Below are 25,903 nucleotides of genomic sequence, written 5' to 3' on the forward strand. Positions count from 1 at the left end.
AACACGACATGTTGTCGGAGTTGCCAGAGAATTTAACAAAGCTATTTGACAACTTACGACTATTTGACGGATAATGGCTGTAGAAAATTGGCTAAATTCCCAGCCCTATATATGGTACAAGTGCGGAGTGACAACTCTGCGACGCGGAGGAGCAAACTTTCAACTACTGCATTTCTGATTCTTCAATCTATCGCATTCCCCACGGAATACATGGCCTGCGAGTTTTTGGCTGATAGCACCACGCACAGACTGCTCAACTCGAGACCTGATATCTAGCCTGCTTGACTGAACAGCATTTGATTCTCACAAAGGCGATTGTAGTGTCTATGTGTCCGCAAAGTGTATTGTAGTCGATCCATGATAGTAATTTTCATTCGTAGACTTACAGTATTTAAAAGCTACCGATGCCTTAGTAATTCCTGAAGCCAATGGACACAAGTTAAGTTTCCCAACGGCGTCCACCACTTCAGCGAGCAGGCGCAGGTTTTTACAGGCAAATAACCCAGCAGCCCGATGTAACCGACCTCATGGAAACTGCACGTCTTGACCCTAAGAACCACGGTGGACATGCTGGTGGCTAAGCGCGTGTTATTTGTGCAGCCATGACAACCCTAGACAACTTCATCAGCGATTGGTTTTCGCAACCAATTTGGACTCGACTCACCTATATCCTAACGGCGATGGAACTGCAGATATCAGGAGTAGGTTTGATACAGCTGAACGCCCTCTACCGGCAACCACACATTAGTGGATTTAAGATGATTGTCTTCCAACGAATTTTGAGGTGGCACTGGATTCGCGACCAAGCTGGCCTATTCAGTATTCTCGTACAGTAGAATGTAATCATAATTGCGCTTTGTCGACACCAAGTGGCTAAATATGTTTTGTTGAACACTGCTGCTCTGTGCTCTTTGCAGCGTCATTATTGCTAGATTTCAGTGCGCTGTACTTTGCAGGTTATAACGTTTATTTATAACTGGGCTTCTGTGATGAACACAATCCATTTGCGGCAAACAGCCTCTTTTAGTTTCCTGACCCGTAAAAGACAACCTGGAAGCCATTTCGCTCCAGACGATGGCACATTCTGGACAACATCTTCATAAAAATCAAGGGGCTACAGGAGACATCTGAAACGCTCGATTTATGCCAGGGGCAGATGACTGTTGAAAAGATCATCTTGGGATCATCCTCTTGATGTCAAGATCTGTAGTGCACCAAAACGAACCTCAGCAAACATTTCTCGATGTAGAAGCCACCATCTTACGATGGCACCTGGATTAATCCCACCAGGTTTTTTGGGAACTTCATGCTGGGTAAAGGCTCCAAGGATCTGTGTCAAGCCGTCATCGATCTGCAGCGAGGAAATGAGGTCGGCACAGATTCCTTCGAATGAATCGAGATGAGGAAAAACGAAGAGCACCTGTTGGAGCACCGGGCAACATCCTTCATCCACTGTTTCATTTGACTTCTGCTCACGCTTTTTCTATACTCACCTATGCTGGGTTTCCAACGTCAAACACGACGTCAAACATCAAACAAAACGTTCAACCGCAAACATCAACGTTCTGAGACCAAACAATAGACGAAACCAATGCTTCTGTAAGAGTTGACAAAGACGAATTTTCATATTAACCCTATTAATGGAGCAAATTGCACATTAATAACATTTTATTAATGGGCACCAGAACTTTAATTGACATCGCCACACGCGCACACAAAAAAACTTCCCCTAAAGTGAGAAAAAACGCACAAAATCGCAAAAAATGAGCGAATTAAGTCTATGTACAACTACCAGCAGAATGTTTCATACCACTTAGATCACAAAGACTATAGTGGCATCACAAACGAAAATTTTTGGGCAAACAACGCATTTTTACAATTCCATTAATTGGTTTGAAACAATGAAACAAGAATACAGTATCAACATGTTAGTGGTGCGCGCTATAGTGAACGCAAAAACAAAAAAAGGCGTAGACACAAACAAACAAAGATACTTGAACCGGTTTAATCAACGCAAACACAGTAAACTAAGCAGCGAAGGCGCAGTGGTGATGAAACGGTACACACGGGAGGTAATCAGTTGTCTTAACTCCATGATGGTTTGTTTATGCGTAGAACATTTTCCTTAGAAAGCGGGCAGGGTCGCTCAAAAAGGTAAGATGTCATGGTATCCATGAATGAACTAGTAACGTGTGTCAGTTTGAAAGGTTTTGCAATCACAACCCACTTAAAACGTAACCTACTGTACAGTGTATACCCCAAATATCAGACGACAATGCAGCATTCCATTTCGGGTATAAGTCAATACTTAAACGTATAACTGAAAGTCACGAAATTGTTTACATATCATAAACGAAACAAACACAAAAAATCTTGGACGTCAGCATTGTATTCAGGAAACGTCTAAAAACACAAAAAGTGCATCTTTTAATGTGAATTCTACTGATGTTCAATATTGTCAAATGTTTTAGATCTTAGAAGATGCCATAGAAGTATAATAATTCAGTAACTTCTATGACAAAAAGTATCAAAAGCTCGTCACGTGACACTGATGATAACGTTAATAACATAAACCGGGTACCTATGAGTGGTGGTATGACAGGGCGACATAGATGGGCAGTCGGTACTTTGAAAGATCAGTAACGTTACCGGTACTTGGTAAAAAATGTGCCGACGTTACCGAAATTTGGTACTCTTTCTAAAAAGTAGTTAGTAATTTATCTGTGCGAAGTATCAGTATTTTTTTGTATAAAGTATGCTGCCCCAAGTGTCCCAAGTCAGGCCCAGCTACAGGTTACTGTAGGTCAAGACGTATGTGATTTTCACTCCTTGCAGCATTGACAAACATTTGTAGGTTAAAAAAGAACAGCCAACGTTAAAGTTGGTATCAAGGTTTAATTAAAACGAACTTCTGATAAACCTACTTCTTAAAACCTTGAATTAATCATTTATAAATTTCCGAGATCGACTAGAATTTCTTGAAAAAAGTAATTCATTTGCCATGAGGATTTGGCACTTTCTTCGAAAAGTACCAACGGTACTGTAAAAGCTGCCATCCAACTGTACTGTAAAAGCACTACGGTACTGCCCACATCTGCAGGACAACCAACAAGTTTGCTTGTACGCAGAGATTTGGATACTTGCCATTGATAACAAATCAACATTTAGGGTTTAGCATTTTGACACATAATAAAAGACAAAAGTTGTAATGAGGTCATAATAACTTTGTTTGTCAATGACAGGTATTTCTATTGATGAAATTCGTCTGGCAGACACAAAGAAAGTGGAAGAAATAAAAATCAACAACAGAAAGTAATGACTACAAGGCATTAAAAAAACTGGTTTGAAACATGTTTCTGCCAAGAACAAAGTGAATTTGCTTAAAAGAAGAGATAGAGTGCACACAGATTTATAATTATTAATATAATTTGTCTAAAATTGAAAGACTTTGTGGATAACCTGTGTAAGTATAACTCTGCTGGAACGGTATAACAGGCAAGTTTTAGGAACTGACTACACTGCAACATGTGCTCAGTTTCAGCGCGATAGCCAGTCATCTGTGGTCCTGCCGCTGATTTTTGCTCTGGGGTCGGGGGCCCACCTTAACGGCCATGTTGCTAGATAGAATTGAGCGCGGGATTAACAAGGCAGAAATGTTACTTTTCCAAGCAAATGTTGAATGTTGACCAAATGAAAAAGAGTTGATTTTGAAAAGTTCTGACATACAGTTCCAGGTCTCATTTTAAAGCAATATTGGTTATAAGAAAAGGCAATAACAACAAGGAAATTTTATCATCGCTAGAAACCAAAGATCAGATAAAAATTGCCAAGTGGTTGGGTCCAATTGATGCCACGACAAATAAAGACAAATTATCCAATTCCAGTTTTTAAAATCTGCCAAAGAGAGGTCAATTAAATGATCAAACATTATAAACTGCACCAAGCAAAAGAACCGGAATTGAACAACGACAAGCTCATATGACACTGAGATTAGGACATTAGTATGCGTAAGTGGTAGAACAAACTTATGGTAAATTTTAATTGGACGAAAAGTTTGTACTGAGTTTTAAGATTATTTTGTTAGGTTTAGGAGACAGGTAGACTTTAAGAACAATATAAACCGCCTTTAAATATAAGTCGCTAAACAAACAGAGTAAAATATACCTACAAGCCGCTGTATATCATCGAAAATTCACTTTACATGTCATATATAGAAAACTTCGCCCCGGGTTGGAGACTTGCAAGTTACCAAAGGCTTAGAGATTGTGAGCCAATTATATGTATCTTATGTCGTACAATTTAGGTCTAATAAGTCGGATCATTTTGGTGCGACGTCGTTGGGAATGGTAAAAACAGTAGATGGTTTTTGGCAGAAACACACTCTTTGCAAAATTTTGTTTTACTTGCGTTTTTTACATCCTTCTTCGCCTTAATGTGCTGTTTCACACAAAGAAATGTTACCCAAGGTTATGTTACACTGTTCACTTTTGTGGTAAAGGTTTATTTCAGCAACTGAAAAGGCTCTTTCGAAGTGCCTGCTAAAATGCAACATAACAAAAAAAATCGTAACTTGTAAAACATCCCCATACACCTTTTAAGCATTAATCAAACTTAAGTGTATCGAGGTATTCTCTGAATACTCCTAATCGAGCCGTTTCAACATAGAAAATAAATGTGGGTTCATGCACATAACGATATACCAAGTACTGTATTCACATTGTTATGCAGTTAACTAATTCGTTTATGCAGGTTGGCTTATCCGGTTCGATTATTTTGAAATGTTAATTTGTCTTAAGGCAAGCATATAAAGTATTTCTATACATAGGCAAATTTGTGGGCAGTTCAGCTTCCCTGGTGCTAACAGACTCTGGGTTTAATACGACGAGGGTAACTTACAGCTGGCTGGTCGACTCTGTAGTTGCTGGAAGAGCTGATCCTGGCTGAATTTGACGAATGCATCATATTGCTCTGTAAGGAGAAAAAACACTGTCTTTTTATCCTCACTAAAGCAAAATAGCAATGAACAAAGAGTGTTTGTTGAAACTGAAGTTGATCATTAAATGAGTATTAAGACGCAACTGGTCATTAACATGAAAGACACTGTGTTTAATTGTTAAGCAACAGGCAATAATGTGGTAGCAGTTTTGGAAATGTGGTTTAATCTCAACTATGAAAGACAACGCTGCTTACCCGCGGAATAAGATGGCTGTATTAATGCGTTGTTTACTTTCAAAATGTAAAACAAGGTATAAAAAGTTGATTCACTAGAGACTAGACTACTAAATGGCGCCGGTGATGACAGAATGTCCGAAAGAGACAGTTAAACACTTTTTAACATATTTACTCTTATACTGATTACAAAACATGGTGAAACACTAGCCCCGTTTAAACACGTGACTGATGAATATCACTAAAAGACACCAAACATATGGACATACCAGAGAGTTTATCAATTAAAGCTTTCTCAAATTCAGAACGTAGTCTGTCTTCTTGTTCCTTTAAAAGACGTTCACAGATGATTCCAGCCTGGATAATAAATAGCAGTAACAAACTAAGCGAAATGTAAAACATTCGTGAATTCATACACGGCATCTACGCTACTGGATTGACAATACGTTGTGATTATATACAGCACATCTTTAAGCAGATACGGACAAAAATGAATTGCTGCAACCAACCTGTTTCATGGAAAGTAGTGGGCTGTCTACATTTTGCTTTCCTTGAATAACAACGGAGCTGGAGCATTTTGGGTCAAGTGACACTGACGGCAGTGGTTGGATTGGCCGGGATTGGTTAGCTGAAATATTAACGTAAGTTTTTTCTTTGAATGAGAGAATTAGGACTTCATATTGATTTCACTTCTAAGTTGTGACTTTTGAGTTTGGCTGCTGACTTCAGATTTTGCTAATGATGTAAATGCAAGCGTTGGATAAAGTATGACGCCACACTGATGAGATTGTGACGCCATAGAACTTGCCTGTTGTTATAACACAGTACAAGCATCTCACTACTACGAATAGAGTTTGCTTTTCACTATGACGCCGACTGTACCATACGGCCTGCAGTGCACATGGCTGCAGAAAAGTGTGAGATTAACATAAATTTATGTACCTACCTCAGGTGCCTATCTCGTCTGTAAGAATAAAAACGAAATGGTTGCACTTCACACAAAGAGCAAAGCCTTACTTAGACGATTATACCATGACGCAGTTGCTAAGGGCTGACAATTGAAATTATCCAGGCAAGGTTTTATCCATTCTGGCCAAATCACAACGCATTTAGTGGAATTGTTGAGAGTGTGGTTACCATGATCGACGTTGTTGATTTGGTATAAGAAAAAATGATTTCCCGGACAGTAACAAAATTAAACATTTTAATGCTATGTATGTTGAAATCGTGTTTAGAGAGAAATAAAAAAATACAAGACCTGTCGAAAGCTATGAAATGAAATGACTGTGTGTTCAAATTGAAATGATAAAATACAAAACACATTTAATTGGAGGCGAAGATGAGCATTACCAGAAAATTTTACATGGATGGAAATTTGCATTCAGTTGTGACAAAATACCAGGACGAACAACAATGGACAAAAAAACTTTTTTGCAAGTGACTTGGCAAATCAATTTCCAAAAATCTTTTTTTCTAAAACTGCATTTGCAAATTGAGTAATCCTTGGCATAGAATTAAAATAGTTCATCCAGAGGCCACATATATTTACATGATAGGCACGTGTAATACATCAATATAGGCTATGCGTCAAGCTATCAATCAAAGACGTACTTTACACCAGTGGCCTAATCTTCTGTTATACAATGTCTTCCCCGAAATTTATGTTCAGGAGGTTTTTAGGTCATATAACAAAATAAAGAGTTGTTGATAATGATTTTTTGAGACCATATCACCCACATTGTTAAGTGGGTAAACGTTCAGAATCAACAGTGTACTTCTGAGATGCCTGCTTCCTACAACTGAACCTGTGACAACTGTGGTAAGAATGCCATACTCCCAATTATGCAAACTGAGTTCGATTCGGTGGGGCTCTGTTATTGTTGTAATGCCCTTGGGCAACGCATTAATGAAGCTCGCTCCAGTTCAGTGCTGCTGGTGGACAGTTCCCAATTAGAGCAACACCCCAAATACCTAAAAAACCAAATCAATCGGAAAATGCACATTAACTAGCTCTGTAATCGAGACCTAAACGGAAATCATCACCGAGTTAGTTGTGAAAATGTTTTCCCAACCTGAGAACAAAGTTCCCGATACAGTGTGATACATTCATGGATGACAACCCACTTTCAAATGATCGATAATTTGAACTTTAGCTTAACTATTTGATTCGATAAAACAAGTTAAAAGAACCTTTATGAATAAAGAAAAACTCAAAACCTCACCAGCGGTTAGATGAGAAGCAGCTTCAGCAAACATCGTGCTGCTGCTTGGTGACATTGGAGGGCTGTTGGCAGCTTGCAATTGACGCCTTTTCTTCATTCGACGGTATTCTTGGTAGATATGTTTAACAATTTGTTCTACACATAGCATAATATAATGGGATCAATGTGAAAAATGTATACAGTACTATATTATTTTTTTTATTATAATGTTTTTATAATGCCAGTGTGATTAAACTAACAACCTTCAGAACAAGAGAAGAGACACACGCAAGCAAAGAAAAACATACATCAAAAGCAATGCATGGATAGATTGACCTAAGTAATTGAGTATAAATCGATGTAAGTTAATAGATGAAGTGATGTAAAAGTGTACTATATGCCCTTGACAACACCAAGGGACATCAAAATAGCAAAATCTAGTAGAATTAAAAACAGATACAGGATTACTAAAGGCCCTCTTATCTACTTTAAATCAATGTTTAAAGCATCTTTTTATCATGCTTAAATCAAAAACATTTCTAGCCCATTAATACATTAATTTCTTGTCAATTATTATAATACCATAACACGCAAGGTGAGTGAACCAGAAACTAATAATAAATTAAGAAAGAATCAAAGATTAAGAAACAGAATAACTGTTTAAACTATTACGGATAATTATACTGTTCATTTGGGTTACTCTGTGTTATCATTTTCCCAACTTTATATGATAACATATTTGCATTTTGATTTTCAACGCATGTTGATATATGTTTTAAATGGTCTGTGTCTACCGATTTGATTACTGGTACCCTGAAACCCAAGAAGTGGCATAAGGGGGGTAATTTGAGTAATTTTCCACCTATAGCATTAAATAAAATTGGTATGGGTTCATGTAAATTTACTGTTTGTGATTGATTATGACATTCCATACACCTACTTTCCAACAATGTAGTTGTAAAAGCATAATTTCTTTCTTTTAAGTAAAAAAATAACGCTTTTTCAGATGACTTCTTTATACCCAATTTACCCCAATTTCTGGGGTATTTGAGTACACCACAAAAAATGCAGAAAATTCAACTAAGACTGTTTTATTCTCCAAACTTAACAGGGAAATATGTAAATTGGGTACACCTGCATGTTTTAAAAAAAGAAAGCAGATAAATATGCTTTCACACAACAAATCAAAACACATCAACGAAACATGTCCAAAATCAACATAACACAAAACGATATATAAAAGCATTTTTCATTACGGAAACATGTATATGCCCAAAGAAATGTGTGACATTGATACCATTACCAAAGATAGGCATTCAAATTGAAAATAAGTTATCCTCTTCTTCCCGGAGTGGGTGAAGTAACTCTTCCAAATACCTCCTGCTGTGTATTATCTTCAATATCTTTACAAACAGAAAAGGTGACAATTCTGCCTTGTTGACGGATAGCTTTAAAGCGGACAAAGCTCACTTTTAAAACATTGTCAAAGCTTTCTTCTACTCGGCCGGGAAACTTCTTTTCTCCATATTGCACAGCTACCGAATCTAATTTTTGAAACTCCTCACTCAAAACTGGCGTGATTCCTATCATTTTTCCATGTATTTCTTTAGAAGATTTTGTAGATAAACTTTCTGCATTCTGCATCTCAAAGCTTTCATCTAAATCTGTGCTGTCATTCAAAACTAAGGAAATGTCATCTGAACTTGAGCCGCTATAATATGACTTCTTTTTTGTTTGCCTTTTTTCTGATCGCTTGCTACTTCTGCTTTGAGATAATACAGTGAGAGCTCCAATTGACTTCATTACATGTATTTTATTTCACCTAATGATTTCAAAACGAATACCAGTATCCTTTGAAACGGAGAAGCAGGACCCTCCTGCTTTAACTCCATTCACAGCAACACATAGGTCTTGCTTGCTGTACCTCACAGGACGCTTTTTAATGTATTTCCTTGACATCACACTTCCCTTGACATATAATTATAGACTTAATCTAACTGAACTCTCAAACACCTAGAAATATCTGTTGCCGTAAATTGTTTCTTTTAAATAGGACTAAACAAGTTTTTTGCCATTATTGAGTAGTTTTATAAAAACAAAACATTGGCACTCAAATTCATCCTATTTTTTGCCTATAACCAATTTACATTAAAATTTTATTTCATTCATAAAAATAAAAAAACAAAATGCTGCATAAAAACAACAAATCTCACAGAAGCCCATTTTATGAAACAAGTTTGAGCTATGTTTGAGAAAATTCCCTTATCCATCATCTAAGCAATCACAACGTTCAAGTAACCCACTTTTTCAAAAACATCTGCTTTTGTTTCACATCAAGGCAAATAAATTGTGATATAACACATGTAATTGTTTTGCAAAATCATTATGATAATCTAAAGATGGTCCTTAATAACACACATAACTTTCCTTTTATATTGTCCAGAAATAAAAAAAATTAAATGATTTTAGTCTAACATACTCATGTCCCCCCTCCCCCCCTAGTGTGACAAATGACAATGCTTGTGGCAGCACCCTTGATGGAAAAGAGTTATAAAAGCTTATATGTTCAGTAAGCTGACTTACTGTTATAGCCAACGCAAAAGCAGTTTGCATGTAGGAAAAAAAATCATTTAGTAATAAGACAAATATTTTAGCCAACTCACCAACCCTACCTACCCTAATTAAACATTACAAAAATTCAACAAATTTGTGGCTAAATTTTGTGCTGCTTTCACATATGTGTAAACATTTTTCCCCACCTTCTCTCGAAAAGCTGGGTGAGCGAAAAAGACGTAGGACCAGTTTTTTAGCCCTACCTTGGACATTACAAGATTACTCGAAAATTGAAGGACATTTTAACCTGTGCGAAGTTGGGTTCTACCCTTAATCAGAGTTTGGCAGCATTGGACACTCAAGTTAAAAACCACTTATTTTATGATTCAGAAACTGCTTAACTAAACCAGAGATAATCATAAATACCTGAAGATATGGAGCATTTTTTTGAAACATTTACGAAGGGTGATTGCGACGATGCCCCAGCAACGAACGATGGATTATCACAGTTTAAAGAGGAATATTTCCGCCAGACGGAAGGCGCAACTGACGATGTCAGCACACTTGTCGTTCCTGAAGAGCTGGAGCCACAACGTGGCGTGATTGCGAATCGGCGTCGTTTTGCTGTGGGAGTTGATATGGTGTCATGGCACGATGTGGGTGCATTTGTGCCATGCAGTGGGTCAAAATCCAAGCTTCGTTTTAAAGCTACTCCACATGCCATTTGACAGGTCAATTAACCTAAGGTATTGAATCTGATCAAAAACAAAACTATTAGTCATAGTAGAGTCTCATAACAATGACATGACGTTTTTGTCTTTGGTATGGTAATGACTGAATGAATAGCCTAGAATTGTAAAACTAGGCCTAGTACAGTAACAGTATGCTATAGGCTAAGGCGGTGATTCTCAAAATTTTTTCCTTGCGACACCTTTGGAAAAGTTTGCTGGACTTGCGACGCACCAGCGTTAAGAATCTAATAAAGACGCGTATTCTCAAGGTTGAAATTATTGATACATCAAAGAAAAGAAATATGAATGCCAAAAAAAAAGAAAACGAAAAAGAAATATGATACAAAAAAATATGAATAAAAAAAAAAATGTCATTTAATGTGATGTTTGGGCTTGCTTGATTTTGCAAAGTTTATCTAATCGTGGGAGAATTCGAATTCATGTGACAGGAGACAGTAAATTTTTTGTGCGACGAAACTATATATTGTTATGAGCTGATATAAGGTTAGCTATGAAACAAGATTATAGTGTGACGCTCTTGGAAAATTAAAACGACACACATTTTGAGAACCATTGGGGTAAGGGATTGCATTGGGCCGTCAGGCCATAGTGGGCAGTGTGGCATCTTGAATGTACGAAATCCACCTAATTATATCTTCACGCCAATTTATAATAAATAAATAAATAAACAAAGAAACATTGGTTGTTTGGTACCATTTGAATGGTATTTGAATGGTATACCATTTGAATGGAATATGGAATGGAATACCATTTGAATGGTATTTTATAAAAAAACAAACAAAAAATTGAGGCTTTAGTGCATGGCATCAGGCCAAAATTTATGTCTTTGCAAGCAACGATTTCTCGTCAAAAACTGCCGCACTTTCTAGTCGAGGTAGTGTGACTGAATACCAGCAATAAGGACCTAAAGGCCAAATATGGCTGTATGAAATGTAACATAAGTAATTTGTGCACCGGACAGCAAAATTTTCAAAGACTGATGTGCACCGGTATGCGCGAGTGGGGACCAGATATTGCTGTTTGGGAATTACTTGCAATGACGTGAGCACCAAAGTAGACTAGTTTTTTGACAGATTTTGTGCACCAGATAGCTACGCTGTGCGCTTTCTTTCAATACGGGATAAAGGTCAAGGTAAGTAAGCCTAGTCTAGTCTACTTGAAGTTTCTCTAAATGATACAAATTTAGTAATCTATTTTAAAGGTAACGATTTTCAGATCATAATTCCTTAACATGGCAACTTTCGTAATTACTTGTGTATTTTGCCAAGTGCTAGGGACATTGGTTTCCGTTAGACCGGTAATTTGCTAAGCTTGTAACCAGCAAAACAAGTTAACCACAGTTTATCTGCTACTGGTTTTCAGGTATTCAAAGCTTGATTGCTTTCATAAATACCGGAAAATATCGGTTATGATAATGAAACACTGTCTGATATAAATGAAAAATCGGACAGTTTATATATCGACAACTTTTCAACCAACACTCCCTCTAAAGTTAATTTAAGACTTCACATTACTCAATGCTTTTCTTTCTTTGAGTTGGTCACGGTTGATCGTTCCAACATGACATCATATTTACACAAGTTCTTATATTTTTAAAAGGGATGCTTGTGATATTATCACACGCACAACCCTTTAATTAGATACCTAGGTAGCCCACAACATGATTTTATACAAATTTTTATGTCAATTAAATTCAAAACATTCATCTTAAGGTCTTGTGGCAGTCCGCGGTGATGAGGAATTGCCAAATGTCTTGGACTGGCGGCCACAGTCTAAGCCAGCAGTTTCGTCTTGTTTTCATTATGGCTGTAATTAGGGCATGAAAAACAATACTTTGCAAAGTTTTAATTTCTGGTTTATTAATTTTTTTTAAATTATTGACAAAAATATAAGCCTATTTTACGCTTTTCCTTTCCTAAACTTGGTTCCAAAAAGCATGAATACGGAGGCAAAAAGCAAACTTAAGATTATAAAGAGCAGGATATAAGCTATGACTGTCCTGCTGCTAGTTGGTTGATCAACGCAGGTCGGATTGTCTGTTGTCCAGGCGGCATTTTCTGCACAGGTTCTAGTCTCATCGCCTGTTTATATGGAGCAAAGAGACACATTCCGTCAACAATATTTTAAACATTTACAGCTTTGCTTTTTTAAGTAGGCTATACCTGGTATAGATACGGACCACATTGAATTAAATTAAGATAGACACATTTTAGAAAAGAAACTACAGACACTTCGTTTCTGCAAACTGAAAACTCCACTAAGAAAAAAGCTTCGGGCCAAACAAAACAATAGGGCTAGCTTTCACAAACTCTTTTTGTTTACAAATCGCAGTGTCTATGTTCTGTTGTACCTTTTTGGTCTATAACAGTTTCCCGAAATTAACCCAGTTTCCATAAACGACAATATCCCGAAAGCAACAACGAATAAAAAGCTCGTGGTGGTCTACTCATCTATAGTCGCGTTATTATCATCTGAAGAAGTGTAGCTTATTTTTCGAAAAGCGACGAGTCCTTTTGAAGCGAAGATAGATAATTTGTGTTATTGTAATAAGCTGTTGTAGTGGTAACCAGTTATTTTCTTCACACTCTTTCATAATTGTTTATCCGCATATCTCAGTGATAACTTCGGTTTGATTATTTTGGCGTAAACTTGTGTAGGAATGGAAAATTTCAAATTTTGTTATAACTTACTGTATAATCAATTGTACCCAAATAGGCCTACCAGAAACTGAAGCAGGTCTGTTGGTAAGCTACTAGCACCTCGAACCCATAACGTTGTGTCTAAGATGAGTATAGGAAATTGCTGAAAACTTCCTGAAACTAAACTGTTTATACCTCTTACTATCCGGTTATTAGCACAAGTTACTCTGGCCAAGCATTGGTATTGCAAGCAGTCTGGGCTGAAGCGGAGATCAGAATGCGGCAAAGGGATGGACAGGGGACAGTAGGCAACTTGGACATGCGAACTATTTGATGGCCCTAAAAATAGAATGAAAAAAATATCTGACATTTACTATAAAATAACGTGTATTTTCAATGGAATTTCACCTGAATCTTCCTCAATTGAGTAAATAGTGCCGTTGTCAACTGGCTGCAAAGTTCTGTGGCGAAAGTCAATCTCAAAGCTATCAGCTGTTTTCTTCAGAACTACCCTGTGATCATTTGAATCTCCTACAATCTACAGTGAGTCAAAGTTGTGTCGGTAAATTCCTTTGTATTTAACTTCCAAACTACTATAATGATAATTCACTAAACCTGACTTACGGTGGCGGTCCTGTTTGAATTTGCGTAAGAAATATTTGCAACAGTTTCCCCGTTGACTTTCCACACAATAAGCTCCGTACCGGAATCTCGGATAATTACTTGAAAAACTGCTGGTGCTCCGACAGCGACAGTTTTGTTCTCAAGTCCCTCGAATGTTGTCCCACTCGTTGTATTTAAAATAGCAACCAAAATTGCAACAAAGCACCAAAACCCAATCATTTCCAGGCTAGCTTTAACGATTTCTTGACATCTTTTACACCGCTTAAGTCTCTAAGATAGTTCTAATTTTTGTATTATTTATCTACCAACTAAAACTTTGACTATGCGATAACAATGGTCGTTATTACGTTATAACTCAATGAATTTTGCGTTGGCGTCATATACATTGAATTTGCTATTACAAGATTAAGTCACGGTACCAATTAATAGATACAGCAAATTAATAAAAAAAAGCTTAACGGAATTGTACGGTAGCAAATACTTCCCTGAAAACAGTATTTGAACGCGTAGCAGCAAATATACACTGCATGTGTATTTAGTTTATATTTGTTCGTAGAAAAATAAAAAATAGCACCAATAACCCACAAAACAGCAATAAAGCACTGCTATTGCAAAAAAAAATACGAAATACATTTAAATACTACACAAGAATATCATCGTCCGATTCAACGTTCGGTTTGCTCAACTTCAAAGGTGGTAGAGGATTGTAATCTGAAGTAGTAACTTTGTTTAAAAATAAGACTAATTCACTGGAAGTAATTTACTAGGTCACAACAAATGCTAGAAATGGCTCCCTAACTCACCCAGTTTTCTCACAACTCCTAAGTCCTGAGAACTTTGAGACTGAATGGATCCACTTTCTGTTGACGCTAATGGAGACAACTTTCCTTTAGGTTTTAAGGGCGCCAGTACAATTGCATGGGGGTGGTCAGGCATTGGTGAAACCCTGTTCGAGCGCTTACCCTTCTTTTTGCCTTGAATGGACGCTGTTTCATCTAAAAATTTTGAGTTAAAATTTTACATAATGGTAACAGATTTCAAATCATGCCATAACTGACTGATGAACAGTAATGGATAAAAATACATGAGAACTCAGTAACATCACCACCCTAGGGACTGACATACACTGGTGCCATTACCGGCATTTGGTTAAAGTAGGCCAAATTATCAGCAGTTACAATCAGCCATGTACCCATAAAGGTCCCAGAAGTTGTTTTAGCAAATTCCTCTTGTACTAAACTAATCTCGAGAGTCAAATACATGTAAATAGACAAAAAAAAATTCAGGACTGCAAAAGTTATCTCATAATTGTGGTGTTCCTGTCAAAAGGGTGGTCACAAACTGGAGTCCCACTGTGCCACAACAATCTATAAATCCATTTCTTCAAAAGTGTATTTATATGGAGTGTACCCAAATTAAAACTAAATAAATAATTTGATAAAATTACTTCCAATTGATAAATGAAGTCCAGTACACCCTGCGTGCATGAATACAAAGTAGTTCAAAGTGAACTAACCTTTATCTGAAGCATTGATATCAGCTTCACCACTAGGAGTTGCACAAATAGACGGTGTGTCACGAACTATATCACTAAGTCTGCTTTGAACCCGTCGATATGATTCAGTCCCCGAGTCTTCTCCTGGACAAGTTCGTTTTGATTGAGCTGAGCCAGGTAAGCTTGGTTCTTCCTCGTCGAGTAATTCGTCACCGAGGCCAGATTTCACGCTTCTCGCTGAGTTGCCGTTGGTAGATAAACTACGACCAGTTTGACTTTCCTCTTCTGGTAGGATGGGCAACATTCCGTTTTGATTGGATGTGGTTAAATCCTGTCTGTGTTGGTTATCCACCACATGTCGCTCGTTAAGCGCATTTGTTGCATCATCTGTTCCATTCACTTGTGCAACTACGTGAATGTTTTCATTGCTGCTCCCCACTTGATTTTGAGCTGCTTCTTCCTCTTCCTTCCGTGCTCTTGTGATGAAGAAAAATGAAAATATGATACAACATTGCAGCCATGACATGTCAACATGAGCTACGATGCACGTACGTTTTGTCGCATAAACCCTATATCTAGCTACAGTATATGATTAAGTACTTAATCACAAAACATAAATAATAATATACAAAACTTACATAAGTACTTGGATTACAGTTAATTAGAGTAAACAGTGATACATACCTTTCTTCTCTGCGAATACGAACTCTTTCAGCTCGTGCAATTCTATCTTCTTCGATTTGGATGTCCCGCTCTTCGATGTCACGCTCAACTCTGGCGTTTAAGTCTTCGTACATCCCAGCAACCTGGTTTACCAACCAAGTCATGGCATTTTGTAGTGTTCGATCTTTTTTGCTCTGTGCAGTTGCCGTAATCAACTCCTAAAAAGTTAGAAACATATAGTTTAAATATGATAGAATGTACGTATAATTGTATAACGTAAAGTTATCGTAAAAGCAAATAAATTGAATTGTTTATAACCACTTGTACCATAAGAAGTAAAAGTACAACACAAACACAACCAACTCAAGAAATACAACAAAAATGGATCATCCTTACAACTTTACACAAGCAACGGTTGTCATTAACAATCTCTTCAAGATTGAGGAGGTCACAGACGTCTGCCTCACCCATTGCACCATCTTTGTCCTGTTTGTTGGCCAAGCTGTGAAAACATAAAAGTTTAGCAGAAGCCAACCAATTAAGAGTTGAAATGAAATAATTTGAGGAAAGTGTTGGCTAAGCTGAGTGCTTTCATTTTAGATAAAAACTCACTGAAAAATGAAGCAAACTTAATTAAGGTTTTGAAAAGTTTCTAAATTTTATGAATCATGTCAGTTAACAAAATTCTACGAATACAAGTCTAAGTTTGAATATACACAAATTTACCGTTACAGACTGTACATAGCTTACAGTAAAACTGGCTTCTCTTTAACTAAAGGATTACTGAGAAGTTGCGTTAATTCATTTTTTGATTCTTCAGCTCTTTCAACATCGCTTGAATCAACAACATAAATTACAGCATGAATCTCCGCAAGATAATTCTTCCAGATGTCACGAATTCTTCGTCCTCCACCAAGGTCTATTAATGTGACGTTAAACTTTCCTGAAATGGATAAAAAATTGTTTCAATTGGAGCAGGCTTTTAAACAAGAAGAAACACTAAAAACACATGACCAACCAAATTTAAATGTTTCTGGTGAAAATCCCACAGTTGGGGCAACGTGCTGGATTGAGGCACCCCGAACTCTATTGGCAGCTGTTGTCTTCCCAGCATTGTCAAGACCGACAATCATCAACGAAATATTTCTAAAATAGAAATCAGAAAATTCCAATGATGTCTTGCTCTGCTCGGTAGTTTCCTTTTTTTGGCTTTATTTTTTTGATTTTACGGTTTAATTACGTCTTAAGTCTAAAACAATTGTGATATAAAGTTTGGCTATCCTATGCTGTTGCTATTAGCACTCACCCCCTGAGTTTTCCCTTCGACCATGGAAAACAGTTACCCATAGAATCAATCATAATACATCATAACCAATATGTAAAAAATCTATGTATATTCTTTTATGCGGTTATACTTTCAATTAAAGTTTTCAGTGTCTGAATAAGTAAGTATGTAGACTTATCAGTCAAGTGAAAACAACCATAATGATAAAGTATTTATAAACACTTAGTCTATGCGAGCCTATTGCTCTTATCTTAAGTTGTCTGTACTTTGAACAGTAAAAAAGTTGTACGCTTAAAGCTATCATATCGTTTATTTTTAATCATCGTCAGTGGGGGAACGAAAAATAACATGCTAACCATTAATCCATTATAAGTTATACAAGTAAGCATCACAGTTCATCCAGCCTAAGCCTAATAATTTCCTGTCATGTTAACATAACTTAAATTTTACCAGTAAGACATGTATATTTAAACAATTCCCTTCTGTAATCCAAAAGACGGAATAAACTTAATTTAAAAAAATCATCTTTCAGAAAAATGGAGTAGCTTACTAAAACTTATATGATGCATTTACACAGACAATTGTGAAAAATAAACGGATCTAGTGCAGAAATGCACAACCAAATTACGCCATAACTTAGGAAGTGGGGTTCTAGTATAATAATGCATGACGTGTTGTGCACTTCTACACTAGACCCAACCCAAGTAAACTATACCGGTACCACAGTTTTTATATTCTACAAAGAATTGCTAAAAATTAGAGCAGGAGTAAATCCAACACCACAGGCCACAGCTCACTTGTTTCTTTACAATCTATGACTAGCCCCGTGCCCGAACAAGTTGGGACACTTCTCCTTTGAACGTCTTGAAAAAATTCATAAATTTTTTAGTAACTTGATATCTGACGTAACCATATCGCTTGACAACAATAGCAATAAACAGAAACAGAAGCGTCGGGATAGTCACAACATGAAACTGATAGACATCACATACAACTGCGTACAACTTGTCACAACCATTACCGTAGTTTCTCGAGTTTGTCTTTGTGCAAGTTTTCATTGACTCACATAATTTTTGCTTACTTTATAATATGAAAATTTTTAATATGAAAATGATCGAACTGAAAAAATGCAGCCTAATTATCTGATCATACTAACAACTGCCGCTTCATCGAAGCATGTTGATTGTTGACTAACATAATAATCGATGCATCGACTGAAAGTGCACCAACAGCAAAACATTTCGTCGCCCCGAGGGATATAAGATGAATGTAAATTGAAATATTTAATTTATATTAACCCATTTGTTTGCTTAGAAATTGCTGAAAATTTCTATTTATTCAATTTATTTTTTGTCTTTGACGCAATGGAGGCAAACAGTACTGGAAAACATATTACGCACTAATGCAAAAATGTGAAAAACTAACAAAGTTTAGAAAACACGAGACCAATAGGTAATAGGAAAGATGGTTATAGACTTTTCATTGTAAAGTTTACAGTGAAAACCACTAAATACACACAATTGAATGATACTTTGGTACATACTGTTGTATAGGCATGTCTGAGTTTTTTTAATATTGAAATACAACGAAATGCAAACAAATATTAAAAAATTTCATTTCCAATTTTCTGGATTTTCGAAATATCATAATTAAAGCGGAAGTTCCGTTTGCGCATGAGCTGGTTATGGTGACGTCCGTGGTAAACGCGATGCCGTTCACATGACTACATTTTCACCGGTGGAGCGTTACAATTGACCAGGGAGGTGCCTTAGTTGTAACTAATCCTTTTTGGTGGGTTGGCTGTCTTCCATCTGTCATAAGATAACTTATAAAGCTGCTATAGGCGCAGCTCGTTTTTTGTTTTAATTACTTCATAATAATCCTTTCCTGTGCTAGACAATGCCAATGTGTGAGAATGAAAATTTAATTAAAAGGTAGGCTTATTTTGAGGTTGTTCTAGGGCCTAGGCTACTGTGCAAAATACAATAACAAAATAGTGCTTAGTGGTAGGCCTGAGTTATGAATTAAACCGAAACTGAGTAAAAGTAATGAAAATTATTTAATTAGTTACTTCATGGAAAGCTGGTATGATAAATCAATTACTGACCACCAAACACAAAGTGAGTTTTTTATGTTATGGTTTGTTTTTAGAAAAAAATGTAACGCGGTTGAAGTTTCCATCTACGCAAGGACACCATTATGGTATGGAAGTCTGAATGCTTACACGGGAGCGTTGGTGATGGCGGTACATTTTATGTTACATACATATGTGCATGTTATGGCACGCATAACTGTTGGGATTTGTGTTATAGCAGAAATGCTAATCCTAGTTACTTACTTGAATAAGTGTTTGCGTTTTGAAGTGACATTAAATTTTACAAATTTATTTCATGCCAGTAAAAAAGCTTTTGGAATCCTTGGTACTGTTGTTTTTTTGTATTCATTGTCTTTATATCTTCCTGTATCATTTCATAGCCTAAAACTTTTGACTACTGACGAATTATTTCTTATTATTTTGCCAGCATTGTACGCTGTTTCCATTTTAGTTTCTAGTTTAAATTTATCACATGGTGTTTTTTTGAATTCCCATGTTCCAAATTTTATTCTTGCAATTCTGTTTGCTGTGTATTGGTGATTGTTTATTCGTATGACATCCCACCAAGATTATTTTCAGTTTTTTTTTGTTAACAGAATTTTAGGTCGTGTACAATTTTTGTACGGGCCAGCCAAGATAAGTAACCTGAAATGCGACATTATCTGCACAGGACTGTATTGTTTTGTGGTTAAACTTTATCATAGAAACGAGTTGCATTACCTACATTGCATTGGAAATTATTTTGTTTTGCATGGCGTGTGTGTAATTTGTTATGAGCTTATCACAAAGTGTTCTGTATTGGTTCAAACATGTACACCACTTATTTTGTCTCTTTTACTTTGACTCTATTTAATTTTTATTAATACCATACTTCTGTGAGTTTTTTTAATTAAAAATTTATCAAATATTTATGTCTGCATCTGTAGATTTATGTGTGCATTTCACTAATATTATTTGATATATATGCATGAATAACGATATGAAATTGATACGCAACTTTTGCAGGTTATGAATATTATCAATAAAACCATTAATATTTGCTGGTAATGATGAATAAAAGTGAAGAAATCACTGAGGAGAAGTTTAAGCAGGTGATTAACATAGCACATTTCAAAGAGTTAAATTTTACCCTTATCAAAATCCCGGTCTCTCAATAATTTAAGGATTTCTCTGAGTGGGTACCACTGGCATTATACTAACGCAACATACAACTTCATTCTCACCTGGTTACACAAGATTCAGTTTAATGAACATTCAACAAACCATAGCTAACAAGTTGATTCGACTGAGACTCAAGTTGTTAAACAAAACTATAGTTTGCATTTCAATTGTTAAACGCTTATTTTGTCATCTTTCCTGAAAACATCAGCAGTGAAACAGAATTTTCGTTTAAAGCAGGTAGGTACCAACACACTCATTGTACGCCAAATTATTTGCAACAATTCTGTACTTAATTGTCAAAGTGACGATCACAAATAGAAGTGTCAAATCCAGCGCTTTCACCTCACATTTTCATTTTCATGAGAACTTTTCCAATATCTGAACAAAGCAGGGTCATTTCATGCCTGTTTATTGTGAATTACTATCTTTTGGCGTATGTCAAATTAAGCAATGTTGCCAGTTGCGCATTTAAAACATTATTAAATTCGAAAGTTTCTCCCGATAGACAACGAATAGGGTCATCCATTGTATCTAGACTGGAGATGTATGTAACGTGTGCCAGTAAATTTTTATAATTATAATCCAGGTAATCCATCACACAACTGCAAAAATTTGCCAAGAGGTTTCGGAAGAAACTGGGATAGTTTACAGCAAACAGGCGATTGCCACATTGGCTGAAATATGTTACAGGTTTGTTAATTTGTGGAAATGATATCACTGATTCTTCTTGTTTGTGCGGTTCAGTTAGATTACACTGCTAAGTAGTGCTAGTTCACTAGTTCTAGCGTGAACCACAATCCACACATGACAATTTTCTAAATGACATTCTGAAGAGTTCGTATCCACTTCGTAAAAACAATAAAAAGTAATATATTTGCCAGCAATGACACATTTTAAATTTAATATTTACACATTTCCTATCAATGAGAAATATGTAAATATTAGAAATGTATATAACTTTGTACAGAGCAATAATATAGAAACTGTGGCATAAAATAGCATGAACAATGTAAAAAGTATCAAAATTATATGACTGTAAATTTAAAGAATTTTAGAGTTGTGTGCACTGTATTCCAGGCAGTCTGAAATGTTTGCAAAGGACTTGGAGTTGTTCACACGCCACGCAAGACGGAAAAAAATATCAGCCGATGATGTTTTAATGTTGGCAAGAAAGACATCTTCACTGCACAGACATCTGGAGCAGATGAAAAACTGAGTGCTACCTTCCCTTTTCACGAAAATAGTCCGTTAGTTTTTCGACTGCTTCCACGCACACGGAAGGATACATTTTTTCAGTGTACGTTGCGATAATCATCAAAGTATTGGCCCGGGTGACGATGAGGCCGTCATTATCCTGAAAAATAATTATGTTCTGTTACGTCAGCAACTATTGCACACTCAGTATTTTTGACAAAGGTTTTAGTTGTAATGTTGTAAATGCTTACGTAGATATTATGACATTGCAACATTTAACGTTATATTTTTGGCATACCTCTTTGGTTTACTGAAAAGCTGCTGGCTTATTTAAACAAAACAAACCTATATACTGTTCAATAGAAAGTTTTTGTTGCTTCTTGTAAATAAAATGTAAAACTGGCAGGTTACTGTAAAAATGGGGACAGTTTTGGGGATTTTATTTCGATTTAACAGAAAGATATACAGTGGGAACTCGGTATTCTGGAATTCATTAATTTGAAATTCTCACTAACAGGTTCCTCCTAAATGTTTTATGGCATTGTATCTCGTGTTGCTATTTTAGAATCACGGTGCTCTCGTGACAAATTGGTTTGAATTAGCCGGATCCCTCTGTGTACTTTAAGATATGTTCTCTGCGAGTATTTTAAGTTCAAAATTTTATGCCAAGGAGTCCTCAAAGACTGTAGCTTTTTTGAAGTGAATCTTATTACTAAAAGAAGCTGTCAGAGGGCAACAATCCTTCTTGAACTTTTTATAGGTAAATACGCGAGTTTAATCGGAAAAGCTATTGGATTGTTGCCAATTGTTTAAAGCTTTCTGAGACTAAAAATAGTCTTTGTCAACAACAACGAGTTCTTGTTATATTGTTAGGAATTTTTCTTATTACTTAGCAATGTGACTGAGTGACCGTTGTCAAGATACTGGAGACAGCAATTGGGGTCAATTGTCATATCTTGAAAGATATGTTAAGGATTGAAAAGTGATTTAGTCTTGGAGAAGATTACTTTAACAGAAAAAAATATGCAGCGTCGTTTATTTCCTTCTTATAATACAGCTTCAGTCCCATTACTTTTGAGACACACCTTCAAGGTATGTCAGAATTTAAAATTCGCAAACGCACTGAGACAAATTTTTAGAGCATAGCAACAGTAGTGATGTTGATTTATCTCTAACGCCTTAATAGCAGAATACTATATACATAACTTAGGTGAGTAGGGTAGCACAAATCTCTACAAATACCGATTTTGCATAAATTGAATTCTTGTCCGCCCGAATGCATCTATAATTTTTATCAGTGAAGAGTAAGCCTTCTTTCCTTATCATAGAACACTTCTTGAAGCTTTCCTGAAGGTGAAGAATTTGATCTTTTGGAAGCTGTGAGAAAAAAATTTGGACAGTGAGTGTTATGATTTCTATCTTACCAGTAATGGGGTTGATTTAACCTGCCATGTCCCATTGCGATTTTCAAGTACAGAATCTTTCAAAACAATTGGTAGGTCACACAGAAATGTGGTTTTGTTTAAATTCCTTTCGGGCATTGTGGGGACAAAAATATTTCTAGCACAAAACTCATTATACATTTCAACATAAAAATAAGTGACAAAGCCTAATAAAAAAATTGACTACTATGGCCAACAAATCCAACTTAAAATATATTCAGCGTTTCATCTCACCGTAAATCCTGGTGATGAAGCTCTTATCTCTCCATCCTTCCGATCAACAATCGCGCACTTCTCCACGTGTTCTGTTGAGGTCAGTGCATCATGGAGGAGATTACTCAGTTGATTCATCTTCACTCGATCCTGACAAGAAAAATTGAATTCCTGACACAACTGTTAGCATAAGTTCATGCACAAATATCTGGTTGACAATTTTTTATCTTTATCTTGATATAAAGCATTAGCTGTAATCGTATTGATAAGTTTTTGTTCCCAAGTTTTTAGTTAACAGTGTTGAGATCAAGTTATATTGAAACAAAAGTGCATTTATCGTAGAATGTGCAAAAATAAAAAAATACAGCCTGGGCCTGACCATTTATGTAGCCCTAAAACAAATAAGTTATGTTGAACTCAAGTATCTTCTGAAACAAACAGCATAATAATGGGATTTTTTTGTCACAAAAATTTTAACTGACTCAGGCAACCTGCTTGCGAACTTGCCTTCATGAAAATAAATCGCATGACAATGGAAGTTGTTTGTTCTCGATGCATAATTTTGAAATTAACAACATGTTAAGGTGAGTTGACTATTCACAAAAACAACTGTTTCTTGATATCAAAATTGTTTTCTTTTGCTTTGGATTTTCAAAGTGAAGCATGTTGGTATATTATATATATGTATTAAATGTAATACTGTAAAATTTGATGAAATAAATTACATCACAGTATTAAATGTAATACTTTATTACATGAGTTTTTACTAATAAAGCAAAACCGAGTTAACCTCTTAAGGAACCCAGCAGCAAAAAAATTTAAAAAGCAACTTTAAGATTAACTCAAAAGGCTATGCTTGATTAGCTAAACAAGCTTTCTGAAAGTTTAGCTTGTTTCATCGGATGCAGATGGTTGTATTGTCCATAGCTTCATTTAATAAGTAGGCTCGAGTGCACAGTCACCGTAATGGTGACAAAGATTTTTTACTGTTGGCGTTATATGATACAGCAGATTGAGAAAAATTAACACAGATGCAAGTGAGTGAACATTTCCTGTGAGTTATGTCAAAGAGCGGCGTGATCTACAGCCAAGTGGCGGAAATTTGGTCTGACCTTGACGTGGCACAGAACAAATATACGGCTTGGAGCAACCAGACTGAATCCATAGCAAATGAATTGATAAGGAAAGGCAGGATCTCTTTTCGTTTTTATCTTTTTTAGGCAAAAAAGAGCACAAAGTTCACAATTAGCACAATTCTTTTTTATTTTATCTCTGAGCATGCAGTTGGCATAGCACACCTTCAGCGTAGTCATAATCTACCACAAATTGACCTTTGGCGCATGCATCACCTGGAATGTATCCTGGCATAAGTGTGAAGCATGACATTGACATTAAAAATTAAATTCAAAATTAGCTAGCAAATAAAAGATCACCAACAGTTGCATAAAATTGCTTTGTGTTTTTTTAGTGAGCAACATACGCTAACCATCAAAATAGCTGTTATACAAAATGAAAATAATGACTTAGATTCATAACCTATCTGCTACCTGCATGTTTGCTTTGCATATTCCTAAGTTAATCTTGTATGACAAAAAAGTAATTTAGTTGCAACTATACAAATTATGGGTATAAAAAGCCAATGTTTCACTTGACTATATAGGCTACACAATACAGTTGAATCACTCATTAATGAATAGCAACACAAATCAATAAATGTAACTTACTCTCCAAAACTCTTTTTCTTCAAAGTCAATATTCATTATAGCAAAATAAATTAATCTTCTTTACAAATTCAGGCCAGCAAGCCTGAAGCAAGTTGCACCATAAAGTGCAACTAACAAAGCTATGAGCTACTATATACTGTACTAAGGCAAGCGCTTCCAAAACTTAACTGAATTGTTAGCGAGTCTTTTATGAAAAGCAACTGCTGTAGATTTATTAACTTACCGGGACTCCTTTGATTTTGTAGCGGTCTGCTTCCATCCACATGTCAGCCATGTTTACAGTAAACACGTGTCAATTGAACAGGTTAACGGATTTCTGGACAAGTTACCAGTAAGTCTCAACTAAATTAAAAGGCAGTTCGCTGTACTTGCCAGTTACCTGGCAACGTCACCTTGCGGTCAATAATTTGTGAGAATCTCCTTGAAATTTTTTAGTTTATTAAAAATATTAAACCACATTTCAATCGTCAGATTGTAATTGCTGGAGTAAAAGTGTATGTCATTTTGAATAAAAAGCGCAAAATTGTGATTTTTTTTATTAGAATTAAGAGTCCTTGACAACTAGACATATTTTATAAAGGCAAACAAATTTTGTCAGTTAAGGATAAGCAAACTTTTACCTCTTAGAAATACTTCAAACAATATAGCTGACAGCAAAATCACTTTTGTGTTTTTTTACATTTTTTAACGATT

At 36.0% G+C, this 25,903-nt stretch overlaps 5 protein-coding genes across 7 annotated transcripts; 1 reads left to right on the plus strand and 4 right to left on the minus strand.

Moving 5' to 3' along the window:
* Window positions 1-1,666: 1,666 nt before the first annotated feature.
* LOC143470617 (akirin-2-like) lies at window positions 1,667-10,701 on the minus strand. The gene is made up of 6 exons (XM_076968870.1): window positions 10,350-10,701; window positions 7,392-7,526; window positions 5,679-5,797; window positions 5,439-5,526; window positions 4,897-4,968; window positions 1,667-2,403 (listed from the first exon to the last, which is right to left on the minus strand). The coding sequence occupies exons 1-6, from the start codon at window positions 10,645-10,647 to the stop codon at window positions 2,393-2,395; spliced, it is 723 nt and encodes a 240-aa protein (XP_076824985.1). The 5' UTR covers window positions 10,648-10,701; the 3' UTR covers window positions 1,667-2,392.
* Window positions 10,702-12,515: 1,814 nt separating this feature from the next.
* Window positions 12,516-14,303, minus strand: LOC143471067 (uncharacterized). Its single transcript, XM_076969413.1, has 4 exons — window positions 13,939-14,303; window positions 13,723-13,852; window positions 13,510-13,653; window positions 12,516-12,756 (listed from the first exon to the last, which is right to left on the minus strand). The coding sequence occupies exons 1-4, from the start codon at window positions 14,155-14,157 to the stop codon at window positions 12,575-12,577; spliced, it is 675 nt and encodes a 224-aa protein (XP_076825528.1). The 5' UTR covers window positions 14,158-14,303; the 3' UTR covers window positions 12,516-12,574.
* A 147-nt stretch (window positions 14,304-14,450) lies between these two features.
* Window positions 14,451-17,756, minus strand: LOC143471066 (uncharacterized). The gene is made up of 8 exons (XM_076969412.1): window positions 17,403-17,756; window positions 17,115-17,242; window positions 16,847-17,039; window positions 16,493-16,598; window positions 16,118-16,314; window positions 15,455-15,909; window positions 14,742-14,933; window positions 14,451-14,649 (listed from the first exon to the last, which is right to left on the minus strand). Exons 1-8 carry the CDS (start codon window positions 17,453-17,455, stop codon window positions 14,579-14,581), a joined length of 1,395 nt encoding a protein of 464 aa, XP_076825527.1. The 5' UTR covers window positions 17,456-17,756; the 3' UTR covers window positions 14,451-14,578.
* Window positions 17,757-19,154: 1,398 nt separating this feature from the next.
* On the plus strand, window positions 19,155-22,234 carry LOC143470940 (centromere protein S-like). 2 transcript variants are annotated; one of them, XR_013119440.1, is made up of 5 exons: window positions 19,155-19,172; window positions 19,533-19,626; window positions 20,482-20,567; window positions 21,224-21,327; window positions 21,715-22,234. XR_013119440.1 is itself a non-coding variant. In XM_076969239.1 (5 exons), the coding sequence occupies exons 3-5, from the start codon at window positions 20,523-20,525 to the stop codon at window positions 21,851-21,853; spliced, it is 288 nt and encodes a 95-aa protein (XP_076825354.1). In that variant the 5' UTR covers window positions 19,298-19,315; window positions 19,533-19,626; window positions 20,482-20,522; the 3' UTR covers window positions 21,854-22,234. The 2 variants fall into 2 exon arrangements, 1 of the variants encoding a protein (XP_076825354.1); XM_076969239.1 differs by lacking the exon at window positions 19,155-19,172 and adding an exon at window positions 19,298-19,315.
* Window positions 21,492-25,607, minus strand: LOC143470939 (profilin-4-like). 2 transcript variants are annotated; one of them, XM_076969237.1, is made up of 4 exons: window positions 25,434-25,607; window positions 23,508-23,636; window positions 23,074-23,208; window positions 21,492-21,991 (listed from the first exon to the last, which is right to left on the minus strand). In XM_076969237.1, the coding sequence occupies exons 1-4, from the start codon at window positions 25,482-25,484 to the stop codon at window positions 21,857-21,859; spliced, it is 450 nt and encodes a 149-aa protein (XP_076825352.1). In that variant the 5' UTR covers window positions 25,485-25,607; the 3' UTR covers window positions 21,492-21,856. The 2 variants fall into 2 exon arrangements, with proteins under 2 accessions (XP_076825352.1, XP_076825353.1); XM_076969238.1 differs by lacking the exon at window positions 25,434-25,607 and adding an exon at window positions 25,211-25,371.
* Between the last annotated feature and the right edge of the window lie 296 nt (window positions 25,608-25,903).

The sequence above is a fragment of the Clavelina lepadiformis genome, chromosome 9 (genome assembly GCF_947623445.1).
Source record: "Clavelina lepadiformis chromosome 9, kaClaLepa1.1, whole genome shotgun sequence".
Taxonomy (NCBI): domain Eukaryota; kingdom Metazoa; phylum Chordata; class Ascidiacea; order Aplousobranchia; family Clavelinidae; genus Clavelina; species Clavelina lepadiformis.